This window comes from Neodiprion virginianus, chromosome 2, assembly GCF_021901495.1.
Source record: "Neodiprion virginianus isolate iyNeoVirg1 chromosome 2, iyNeoVirg1.1, whole genome shotgun sequence".
Taxonomy (NCBI): domain Eukaryota; kingdom Metazoa; phylum Arthropoda; class Insecta; order Hymenoptera; family Diprionidae; genus Neodiprion; species Neodiprion virginianus.
In genome coordinates, this window is record NC_060878.1 from 23,116,019 (window position 1) to 23,128,497 (window position 12,479).

At 35.6% G+C, this 12,479-nt stretch overlaps 1 protein-coding gene across 7 annotated transcripts in view; it reads right to left on the reverse strand.

The window, feature by feature from the left end:
* Nucleotides 1-12,479, reverse strand: part of LOC124298781 (V-type proton ATPase 116 kDa subunit a1-like) — an 86,045-nt gene that overhangs the window by 17,011 nt on the left and 56,555 nt on the right. For 6 of the 7 annotated variants that reach the window (XM_046751262.1, XM_046751256.1, XM_046751258.1 and 3 more), the window contains 8 exons: nt 11,688-11,830; nt 9,050-9,229; nt 6,359-6,636; nt 4,714-4,840; nt 3,219-3,395; nt 2,393-2,605; nt 2,092-2,305; nt 218-638 (listed from right to left, as the gene is read on the reverse strand). In XM_046751262.1, coding sequence (XP_046607218.1) covers nt 218-638; nt 2,092-2,305; nt 2,393-2,605; nt 3,219-3,395; nt 4,714-4,840; nt 6,359-6,636; nt 9,050-9,229; nt 11,688-11,804 — 1,727 coding nt within the window. In that variant the 5' untranslated portion in view covers nt 11,805-11,830. The remainder of the gene's footprint in view (nt 1-217; nt 639-2,091; nt 2,306-2,392; nt 2,606-3,218; nt 3,396-4,713; nt 4,841-6,358; nt 6,637-9,049; nt 9,230-11,687; nt 11,831-12,479) is intronic. The other variant, XM_046751261.1, reaches the window with a different exon arrangement.

Genomic DNA, 12,479 nt, shown 5'->3' on the forward strand with positions numbered 1-12,479 from the left:
TATTCCCTTAACTTGATACTATGCACTTTTCGAGATTCAAATTTTATTCCATTTATCATATTTGATTTCGAGAAAGTAAAATTTTGAAAGAATAAAGCAGTCGAAGGGTGAATACAAATGAATATAAATGAGGTACAAACTACCTTTCTTCACATCTTGACATTCAATCTCATTTTAAATAGGATATAAAAATAGTAGCCCAAGCTGTTATACCTACACATAGTTTATGATACTGCAGCAGACACCGAAGATCATGTGCACAACGCCAATAACAATGGATAGCTTCATCTTGTACGAGTTCAAGAAGATGATTTTGTTTTCACCAAGTTGCCATGCTGGGTCCAAGCCCAGCGGGTATGGAGAGTCCTTGAAAGCGCTTATAGGGTCCAACTGGTGGGTCTCCTCTTCAGTAAGCGTTTCGTAATCGTAAGGGTTCTCCCAACTGGACCCGAATATATTTACGGACTTGGAAAATACGTCATTGTATATAACGCCGGTATAGATAGAAAAGAGACCCATAAGAAGTATGATGTACCGACCACCGAAGAATATATTCCAGATTTCATTGTCGATTCTCTTGGCGATCAGCTGCTTTTCGCATATGATCATATATGCTCCAAAAAGCGTCAGAATTAGACCTAAAATGAAAAATTTTGCAGAAATAGTAAGAATTCGAGTTTACCAATTTCCTACTTATGCAGGCACTATAATGTATCTTGAGAGGGTACAATGTTTAACAGAGACACAACACATTGAAAAATATTCAGATATGTATTTTCATCTACATTTTTAAATGCAGATAAGAGGAACGGAAAACATCAATTATTAGACAAAATAAATGGTAGTTTCATAAAACACTTGAAGAACAGTTTATCTTGAGAGATGCGTGAAGAATGGGCTATTTTTGGCTTACATGGAAATAATACGTTAGCATTCTGGTTTAACACATTTACCCATAATATAAAAAATACTGAGTTTAATCAGCTGGTTTTCAGAAGCGATTGATGTTATTGCCAATTTGGCACTATATTTCCTAAATTATAGGTAAAGTCAAACCCACCAGTTCTCGGCTGCTTGAAAAGTAACTGTTGGAGTTTTCAAATTGAGCGACACAATCCCTCTTTGCCACCGTGACACAGACATGCCCGCCATCTACTATTTATGACTGACACGACGAGACTTCCGGACGTGAATCTAGCCATCCATTACGCAAATCAGTTACAATTAAGTCGCCGCTATTGCAATACTATTCTTTTGATCTTGTTCTTGATATGCAGTTTATTTATTCAAGATATAGACTTGAACTGAAATTCAACGTGTTGTGTCATCTTTGTCACAAAATACCCCCATAAATACTAAAAATAACTATCCATGACTTTTTCCCAAGACAGCGGCCAGTCTTAATTTTGCTCATTCAAGACTTTGAGGTGTCCAAGACATTTACTGTTCGTGACTGCGAGGGACGCTTCAATGTCTAATAAAACCAAACGACTCAGAGGAATTAGAATATTTTCGTACTGCGAATAATTTTAGGCTCTTTGGTCTATACATATACCTATAGGTAAAACCTAGTCGACACAGAATTAACCCTTTGAAGTATAGATTTTTCCTTGTAGTAAAATTTCTTGAAGCTGGGTGTATAAAGGTAAATTTTCAAAATTCAAAATGGTGGATCTAACATAAGCAAATAGGATCAATCACCGTTTTATATTTTAAGTCGACCATATTGGATCCACCATTTTGTATTTTGCAATTCTGACGTCAGATTCGTTTTCAGCTCCTGGGTAACAAATTTCAAGTGAATCGGATCAATTTTTATACTTTTAGTCTGCCATATTCGATCAGCTAATTTGAATTTTGAAATTTTGACCCTGGATTCGTTTTCAGCGATATCTCAAAAATTAAATACAAGTCTTGAATAACCGATTCAAAAAAGATGTTTTATATATGAGACGCTGTGCCGTAAAGAGTTAATGTACTGAAACTTATTCATTTGAGTAGGTACATTGACGCAATTAGAGCATCTTTCCCCTTTAAGGGTTTCTAATCCCCCTGAGATGCCTGCAAGCATTAATATTGAAAAACACTCACCGTGCCCAGCATCACCAAACATAATGCCGAACAAGAAAGGGAATGTTATGATGGTGTACAGAGCTGGGTTGGCCTCACGGTACGAAGCTACTCCGTACGCGTCAATCAAGTTTTGGAAGCCTCGAGTGAATTTGTTAGTGCGATTGAAGGTTGGAGGGTCTTCATCAGTGTGAATTACATTCAGGAATGACGGAATGGAGCTTCCACATAGGCGCTGTAAATGAAAAAGTGATAACGGAGCGAAGAAAACCTACTATTTCATTTCTTGTCCTTTGCATTTCATATAAGGGAGTATACCAACCGATCCTTCGGTGAGACAATTCTGAACGATGGTCAAATCTTGTACCGGAACCCAGCATTCACCAATTAAACATTTTTTGGACACATCCATGTTAAAAAGATTCAGCGTATGATATATCGCCTTCATTTTGCGAACCATGATGCTCCAGTTTGGCAATTCCTTGGCGACATTATGCAGTACGCGTTGGCGATGATCTTGAGTTTGGTTCAGGACCTAGATGATAAAAAACCGATTGAAGTATCGAGTCAATCTATTTTTTTTTTATGACTTTGTAGCATTATTATGAATTTGGGTTACAGTCTTTAAAAGCAAAGCATAATTGTTCAGACACGAGTTTCATGTTTCTAATTTGTTATTTGAAAACTACAAAATTTGTCCGTGTTTTTATACGCTTCATAAAGCACTGCAAACTAGTTTACATTTTCCTGCGAACGTCTACTAAACTTTCGTACTATTTCTATGAATTCTTAGATAAATTGGAAAACAATTTTCAACAGTTTCAAATAAGGCCTCGTTTGTCATATATTTCTAAAACATTCTGTATGATTATGATGTGTGTGAAGATGAAAACCCGAAGAATGTGAAGACACGTACGATAAGAAAAAATATTGCTAAAGATGGATAAAAATGAGAAATTTTGAAAAATCAATCTTGGGCTGTGCGAGTAATACAATAATCATAAATTTCGATTAATTGTTTTTTATTTATGCAATCCATAATTTCCCGATTTATCGATTATTCTGTTTGTTCAATCAATCGTTTTTCGATTAACTGATTAATCGCACAGCTGTAAGTTACATCATGTTGACGTGTCTGACTTGCATACCAAGTTGAGATCTTCAAGACGAGTTCGGACACCTTTGACCATATCTTGACGTTCGCCGTGACTGTTGGGACATGGATACAAAGAAGCATGGAATCCATTGCACACTTTTTTTATTCGAGATTTCAGCTGCTCTCCTTGGAAGAAAGCAACGAAGACCGTCTTGTAAATCGCGTTTCCCTGAAACGATCATTTCTTTCTTATTGCCATTGTTGTGCGCGTGTGTATACCTACTCAATACGCTAGGTGGTATAACATACTTTTCAGACACTCACATCTAAAACAATTTTACCTGAACAATTAAGCAACTTAAGTATGCATTGTTTTTTAAGTAATACAACATTTTTTGTGGCCAAAGTCAATGAAAGTGCCGCACCGTTATAAATGAAAAAAGCAAACATGCAATGAATTTCAATTACACAATGATTTTACAAAATTTCAATAATTTTCAAACATATTCAACTGAAAAATCCAACTCTTTGAGAATGGCCGAAGTGTGAATTCGAAAACTCTGTCGTTCAAGATGTGATTTCCGTAAAATTGAGGCATTTGATTTGAAGTTATCATAATAATTGCTGTGATGATTTGAAAACCGTTGAGAAAGTGATAAATCTATTTTCAATCTGTTAAGAATAATCAACATACATTGTTTTAATCATCTTCATGTAAAGGGATACATAACGAATAAACATAGATGTCTGCGTATAATTGCATTTTATATTACCATAATTCAAGTCACAGAGAAATACGTTATCTATTTCAGGTGCTAGATAAAAATATTTTTAGATTGAAAACGATTAAATTAGTTTGATTTGTTTTGGGGTAATTAAACGGGGTTTGTTAAGAACACATGAAATATTGATATATATACAGCAGTGCAGGAAGTTAAGCCTTTCGTGCATACATTTTTCCTTACATGCGATGCACTCGAAATTTTGCATGCCTGGGCTTTTGAGGTCTTTGATTACGAACATGAACTCGAAATTCAAAAATTCAAAATAGCGGATCCAACATGGCGAACGTAAATTAAAAACCTTATTTGGTTTTGATAAAACTTTATGTTACGTGATATTTTGGGTCAGTGATTACGAATCTTAACTCGAAAATCGACAATTCAAAATGGCGGATCCAATATACTAGATCGACAAAAACAACAGAAAAAAAAATGTTAAAAATAATGTGTATAATTGTTGGTGCGTATCAAGGTTTTGTAAAAATTGGTGCTCGGATTTTTTGTGGTAGATTAGCAGATAATTCTTTTTTTCGTGGACAAGTACGAATTTCGACAATTTGTTTGCATGGGCTGCTTTTCTATAGATAAATGAATAAATTTTATAATTTTTTTAAGCTTAGAAGTTTTTCAGAGACCACGTAGAACTATAAAACTTGGCAGTTGTTACCAAAAAAGTAGTTTAATAAATAAAAATCCGCAAAAAAAAGGCGGGACGCTGGGCGTCCCAGCATGAAATAAAGGGTTAAGGAATGCATTTCCACTCACGGTACTCGGGTCCTCTAATGGCTTATCAAGTTCATTTTGCCGTAGAAAAACGTTACCGCGGGAAATACGCCACAACATTCGTTCGAATGCTGGAACACGTTCTCGATTAATGACTCCTGCGACGAACCTAGAAACAGGATGAGATTTTTGTATTGCATAATGATTCAAGTGAAAAAAGCTGAAACTGTTCCAGTAACTTTTGAAACGGAATTTCTCAATTTGGCTCAAGTTTCACCATGCCGTACTTTTTTTTATAAGAATATTGAATTTCCAAAAAAAAAAAAAATTAAAATGAAACTTATTAAATATTTTCATTTGTGAAAAAGTAGACACATAAATCTTTCCGCGTAAGAACAAGATTTGACTCTTGAAATCAACGGTATGGAACGTTTAAAATGGATTATTTTCTCGAGAAATAAAACGAAGCGTTCATTTAAAATATTTGAAGTTTTTTTAAAATGTAAAATGATTAATAACAATCCGAGTTCCATATAAATGTTCAAACGATGTAAAAGAGTTCCGTTGAAAATGGACATCATAGTTTTTTTCACCAAATTTTCGAGAAAGGTTAACAATTCCACTTAGCAAAATACAGAAAGAATAAAATAAATTCATTCAGTGACTCAGCATAGAACATATTTTACCGATTTCCGCTTTTGTAAATTTTTTTACATCCTGGTGACTAATAACAGAGTAAAACAACAATGCCTTCAATCAAGTTCAATTACATGCAAGAAAACTTAGAGATTACATCTGAGGAGTTTCATGAAATACGCGAAACTTTACTCATACTGATCCTAATTCGGACTGAAGGGGGTTAATCATCAGCCATTCATGCCTGACTTTCAAGTTGACTTTGAATAGCTGCTGCTATCGGTATCAAAAGACTTGTAAATAATCGGTAATTGTACGGTTAAAAGATACCAATTTTATTTTTATTTTAAGCTTTGAAATTAAAAAAAATTATTCACCATCTTTCAACCTTATGAATTTACTACAAAGGGACGGTTTTCAAAAATCTTTTACAGGATAACTTTCAAACCGTTCGTCCGATTTTTTATTAGATTTCGTAAACTGCATTCTTGTACGTACTTTTTGCAGGTGCTCAAATAATTCGTGCCCGACTTAGACTTTGTAAGTTATGAATTGAAGATGAGTTTGATAAAAATACGCAAAACGTTATTAATTTCATCAAATTTCAGAATTTTTACAATTTATAACCCATGGAGTCGCGTTGGATCTGACTTATTCTAGTTCTCGCGGAAACTATACGCATCAGAATAGAATGTGAAATGAATTTCATAAAAATCGTATAATCCGTAAGTATGTAAACAGTGTAAAAACACATCTTTTCGAGTAGAATTACTACAGTTAAACAATTGTGGACCATTCTTCAACACTTTCCGTTCCCTTGCTTGTTCAATACAGGAAGAAGAAGGGTGAATTTGCTCGGTCGGTAAGGGTGGGAGTACTACATGAACTTAAAATAAAGGTAAAATTACTAGCATTTTTTAGCCGTATAATTATCGGCTAGTTACGAACATTCCCGTATCAATAGCACGTATTCAAAGCTAATTTAAAAATGAAGCGCGAAAGGATGACCAGCTCCCTTGAAATTCATCCGATAAACGATTACACGACTTACTCGAGACGTCCCCTGGTACCTGCTGTCGGATGGACAGCATTTGCTTCCTCGTTTATTAGCGCCCTGGTGATCGAGTCGTTGACCTCTTCCTGTTGACAAGAAGAGATGTTAGAATCCAATGAAACCTGGGAGTGCAGACCACCACCTACCTCGGTAAAAAAAATTTGAGTCTTCTCCAGTACGTGGCGCAGCTCTGTGAGCTCGAGGTAGTTGCTCTTCAGGTTCACAGCATTCTGGCTTAGCTCCAGGATGTCGTTCTCCGTCTTATCCAGATGAGCCTGCGGAGAGCAATGAGCGGTGCGTCTATATTAGACTTTTGGGAACCAGGGAAATGTTGGCTTTCTTCTGTTGTAAGAAGGTCTGAACGAAAGTTTTTGCCATGTAAAAATTTTTCCGAAGTATCAGATTTTTATTTCAAGTCTAAGAGGTGCCTCAAAGCATATGTGACCTTTTCCTATTCAAACAACTTGTGATAATAGTATATTGTGTAACAAGGAGGCAAACTCGGACTTTTCCGTATGAAAGTAGCCTTGTATACGGAAAACACGGTTGGAAAAACGCGTAAAACATGCTCACCTTGTATAATAGTACATTTCGTAACGAATATGGATGAGGCTTTTTGACGGAACGTGAGCCGAAGGCGAGTGCTGTAACTCGCGAGTCAAAAAATCTTATCCATACGAGTTTCGATCCGTATTTATTTATCACGAGAGCCAAGAAATAACGACGAAGTTGCGATTTTGAGATTAGAGTGCTGAAAATATATCTATTCCCGTATCTTCCCGGATTAAATAAAAATAATTGATTGAGGCTTGCGATGAAAGCTTCTTATGCTGGAGCAGCCGGAAACGCGATATTAGCAGAATCAGAACTTTTTGTACATTTTTTTCAAAATGTCAGCATTGGAATTAAACTAACGCCAGTTCAACTGTGAACGTTGCTGCACGATTATTCTGGGAAATTTTGCGACGAAGGTGAAATGTGTATACCTTAATTTTTAGATGTTGTTTAACCCTCACTGGTGTGACGCCGAGGTCACTGGAGACCCCACATCGAAAATTGTTGTGCGAAACGGAAATGTCGATTTAAATAACTCGAAAAATTCTGTGATATTCTTCAACTATGATATTTGAAGGCAAATTAGTTATTTACAGCGAAATGAAATTTTTAATCCGAAAAAATCATAAAACAACGAAATACCGTAAAATGGATCATTCTACTTATTACGTCCTCCAGACTTTATTGTTATATTTTCCCCATACCCTTACAGATACCTTGTATTCTGCATCCTCTTCTTATTGCCACATCAGTACCTCGGTTTGAAAAAAATCATAATTCACTGAAGTTTTAATATTTTGAGTTGGAAATGGACTGACGATGATTTACTCTTAAGACACATATTTTGAAGAAAAAAAAAATATGGAGCTACTGCGGGATGAAAAAAAGTTATTTATTTCAGTGAGTAAGGTCGAATTTTTGGGAAGAGAGCGAATAAATGATTTTCACGTTATTTCATTATTTACCTCGGATCAAATCAGATTATTTTGGATGTTTTTCATATGACATTCACGATGAACATGCCATGGGGTTACTTTGATCCCAGTGTGCAGCGTAAGGGTGAAATGGAAAAATCACCTCATAGACTTGAGCTAACAATAAGAATTTTAGAATTCAGGAGGAATTTTAGTTCGGAAAAACTGACAATTAGATTTTGTTCCGACGAACAACAAATATTATCCTAATCTGGAAAAGTCCAGCCCTCATACAATTACATTTTTTCAAGGGGTTCAGTACACAAAAAACTATGTTTTGAGGATAGGTACAGCACAGCGAAACACTCTATTAATTCTTTTTTTCACCGCGAGTTACATTAATTTTCAAGTGAAATTGTGCAAAATTAAAAATTCACGTGACTTATTGTTAGTCTTTGGCAGTTATAACCAAAAGAAGAAAGATTGTTTTTTTTGGGTAGAGACTTTTTAAAATTCGGTATGAATACAATTTTATAAAACAGTTATGCAAATGAATAATATTTTCATATAAGATCCAAGTTCTACATTCCTGAGAGCAAATAATTTTTTGCACAAAATTTTGAAAATTATTCTGTACAAAAATAATAAAAACAAAAAGTTTTTTTTCACGATGCAATTGGAAATTCCGTGCCAAGTCACCTTGCCTGTGAACCGAATCATTTCGCATGCTTCGAAATTTTTTTTATACCTGATAGTATTTTATAAAGAATATTTAATATCAACAGTCTCGGCATGATTAGTTGTACATTTTTTTCTGAAATCTTATTATATACCTCATTTCGAAATATTCCCATAAAAGCGGTTACAAAAAACAAACAATTTTATAATTAATTATGTACAAATTATTGAGGTATACAAATTTAATCTCCTTATAAAGTAGAAAAAGTCAGTGTCCCACTTCCATTTTGTTTTTCAAATCATCGAGTCACATCATCGAATTTATACAAATAATCTTAAAAATGAAATCTTTTTAACTGTTTTTGAGATCGTAACTTAATTCAAAATAATTTTTGAAACACAAACTTTTTGTGGTTTTTAGGGCGAGGACTATCATATAATTTTTTTTTGTCTTGTTAGTATGAAATGACCGTGACCCCTCACAGGCCTCACAGGTGACTTGGCATGGAACGCACCATATACCCGTCTCGGGAATCTTTACCTCGAGGTCTATGATTTCGCGCGGATTCGGAGCTCGTGGCAACTCCAGAAGATGATCCTGTGTTGGCACGTTGTCCTTCTTCACCTCGGCCTCGATGTAACGCAGCTTTCTCTCCATTTCGTCGCATCTTCTCACTTCGTTCACGAACTTACGTTGGAAGGAATTCACCTCTGCGTTCAACTGCATGAGAGTTATAAATTCACTACATTTCAAAATTTTCCACAATACAATGCACAAATCTTTGATATAAAAAATCGAGGAATCTAGACTTTCGACATTATATGATTGATCATACATTTTGAACCATATGTAAACCGTTGAATCGAGCCATTAATTGTAAGTAGGCTGATAAAGAGCCATCATTATGATTTAAGGTCATGTGGTATTCCTACTTTTACCGACCGAGCAAACTCAACGTTTGTATTTCTATATTAAATAAACAAACGAACGGAAAAATTTCAAATTTCTCACGATCAGCTGGGCGCACGGCCGAGCGCAGTGCCGAATTTACCTATAGGCCCGAGAGGCCCGGGCCTAGAGTGGCATTTTCTAGGGGCGGCAAAAATGGGCACGGGAAATTCAATTTTTTTGGTAAATCAAAATCATATGCAACTTGTAGAATGGATTTTTTGAAGTGAAACTTCAATAGCGGCGTTGGAGAATTTTGGATGGAAGTGAATTCATGAGTAGCCCTTTAAACCGCAACACTAGTATAGGGGGAAGTCCCCCGGTACCGGACACCTAAGGTTATTCGTGAATAAAATCGTCATTTAAGTGAAAAAAAAATTATTTTTATTTTTGTTATAATCTTTGGAGTATGTTTAACAATATAGGAACTTTTGGAATTAGTATGTAACGTTAAACTAAGAATAAAATTCAAATTTATTTATTAACGAAAACTAGGGTGTCAGAGAAGTTTCCCCTAGTACCGGACACTCATAGTACGGATGGAAAAAATGTCTTAAAATTAGATGAATTTTGCAGTTATAAATGACTTCGCGGCACAAAAAGCAAGGAAAAAATATTTGCATTACAGAAGTGAGAATTTTTTTAGACATTACTAGTCACTCACCAAATGTACTATAATGTACTATGATTATTACATAACAGAATTATTATTATTGATGTCATTATTATTATTATATGTATGCAGCTATATCAAAAAATATTGAATAAAATGACTGCTTATGAGCATGTGTGATATAAATTATCAAATATTGATCTATCCTGATTGAAAATATCCCATTAGTGAACAGATCACTAGCTGGGGGGGGCAAATAAGTTCGGTACTACAGGCGGCTCCAAGTTAAATCCCGGCGCTGGCTGAGCGTTCTTTGGTTGGATGAGTTTGCTCGATCGGTAAAAGTAGGAGTACTGCATGACCTTTAATGCAAGGTAGAACTTGTTTGCAAATAGGTCATTTCAAATGCAGGAGAAGCCATTGCATGATGAGTACAGCAGAAATATATTAGACATATACCGTCTGCAAGTGGTGGAATCATGAATATTTATGTACCTGTAATTTTAATTGATCGAGCTTGTTTGGCAACTGTAATAATAAAGTCTTGAAGAATAAATGAAACTAGTTAAGCTGTTCAAAAGTAAAAAGTAGCAAGCTCGAACACAAGTGTTGCACTGATGTAGTATATTTGTCTATTGTCTGAGCTCAGAATAAATAAACACCAACTTGATGAAATCTGATCGATAACAAACTTCGGATGCAAAAATATTCCGTATAGTTTTTATGCGAGCAGTTATCTGGTGTTCTTCAAGACGCAAAAAGGCATTACTATTTTGAGTTTGTAAACTGTAATACTTATTCTGGTTCTTAAAAGTTCGATTAGTTCGTTAAGCTGACGTGAAAATTCGTTTCGTCCCGCCACTCGGGATTGCCGAAAAATTCACACGTTCATACACTTCGTGATAATCGGAGCCATTCAAGCATTGGCTAATGCATTTTGAGCAAATTTTTGCATCCTACCCCTGGTGATAACGTTTGGTAACGTTTGATTGTTTTGCCCACTACTGTTTTTCAACGTTAGCTGACGCTTTTTGAAAAGTTTATAGTCGAATCGATTCATTGCCTGGTAATGATAGAAATGCCATTTATAGTCACGTCGTGATGAGTCTATTCCTACTACATTAAAAATTAATTATAATCACTTATTAATCCACATTAACATGTTCGGTAAAACGTGAATTCATTATTCATTGAGTATTAAATTCCTTATATATTGTCTTTCTCCTTAAATACTTGCAATAAACATTATATTCGCTAAGATATCATTATTGAGCAATTTATGCATTATCGATACAAGTTTTCACGTTTTTTTTTTTGTTAATCTCAAACAAGCGGCGTGTTGGCTTTGAGTACGCACTTCGAATTTCCTACGTTATCCAACGCGTGCTTGAAATGCCTACCACTACAGGGTAACATTTGACAAAGGTTCTCCCTGTTTTACCCTTAGCTAATACTTGAATCGCCTCTGTATAAGAATTTGAAGTAAACGGCAATGTTATCAGTACGATTCATTAAATTATCAGCATATTATTACTCGCTGAGCAACTGAAAGTACGTATCATCTATGCAAGGGAAATGCGATTAGTCAAATTGCATGGATAAATAAAAAATACTCACGTCGCGGAACTGCACCGTCCCAGTTTCGCCGAGTTCGGAAACAGAGAGATAGGCAGCTTCGGGCTGAATGAACAGCTGGCAAAGCGCCATCTCCTCGCTACGAAACATCGCCCCCATCCTGCCGTTGCCGAATATATTTCACCCTGCAACAAGGAGGCAAAGCGTTCCTCTTCAAATTCCACAAAACATACATCATCGACCGATCAAAGTCACCCTTTTTCATTCATATATTAAATGAACGAATGAACGGAAACGGTTCAAATTTGAACGGAGAGAAAATGGGTGAGTTTTCTCCGTCGGTAGGGGTAGGAGTACTACATAACCTCAAATATGCCATCGATTTACTCATGACGTCTGATTGCGAGTCGAGTTATAGACGTAAAGTAAGTTTAATCCGAAGGTCAGTCACGCGCTACGAAATTTACACAGGCTGCGGGAAGGGATCACAATTGGATTTAAGCGGATTTTACAATTTTTACCGTACAGCCTACAGGATTACGTTTCGGTGGGTTTATACATATGGGGCATTTTATATCGAATCGATCTAGGTCTGACCCATGACCTCTCCGATTTACCTCGCTATTTTCTATACGATTGTTTTCGCTCGCAAAGGCATTTACTGTTTTTTTCCGATGAAGGTGAATATGATGGAAGTAGTGAAAAAATCGATAGTAACTACGACGATAACCTGTTATATTGAGATGATAATACAAAATTATATTATGGTTGATAATGAAAGAATTCCCTTGTAAAGATGTGTTTTCTACGTAGCAAATACTCTGCAACTATTTT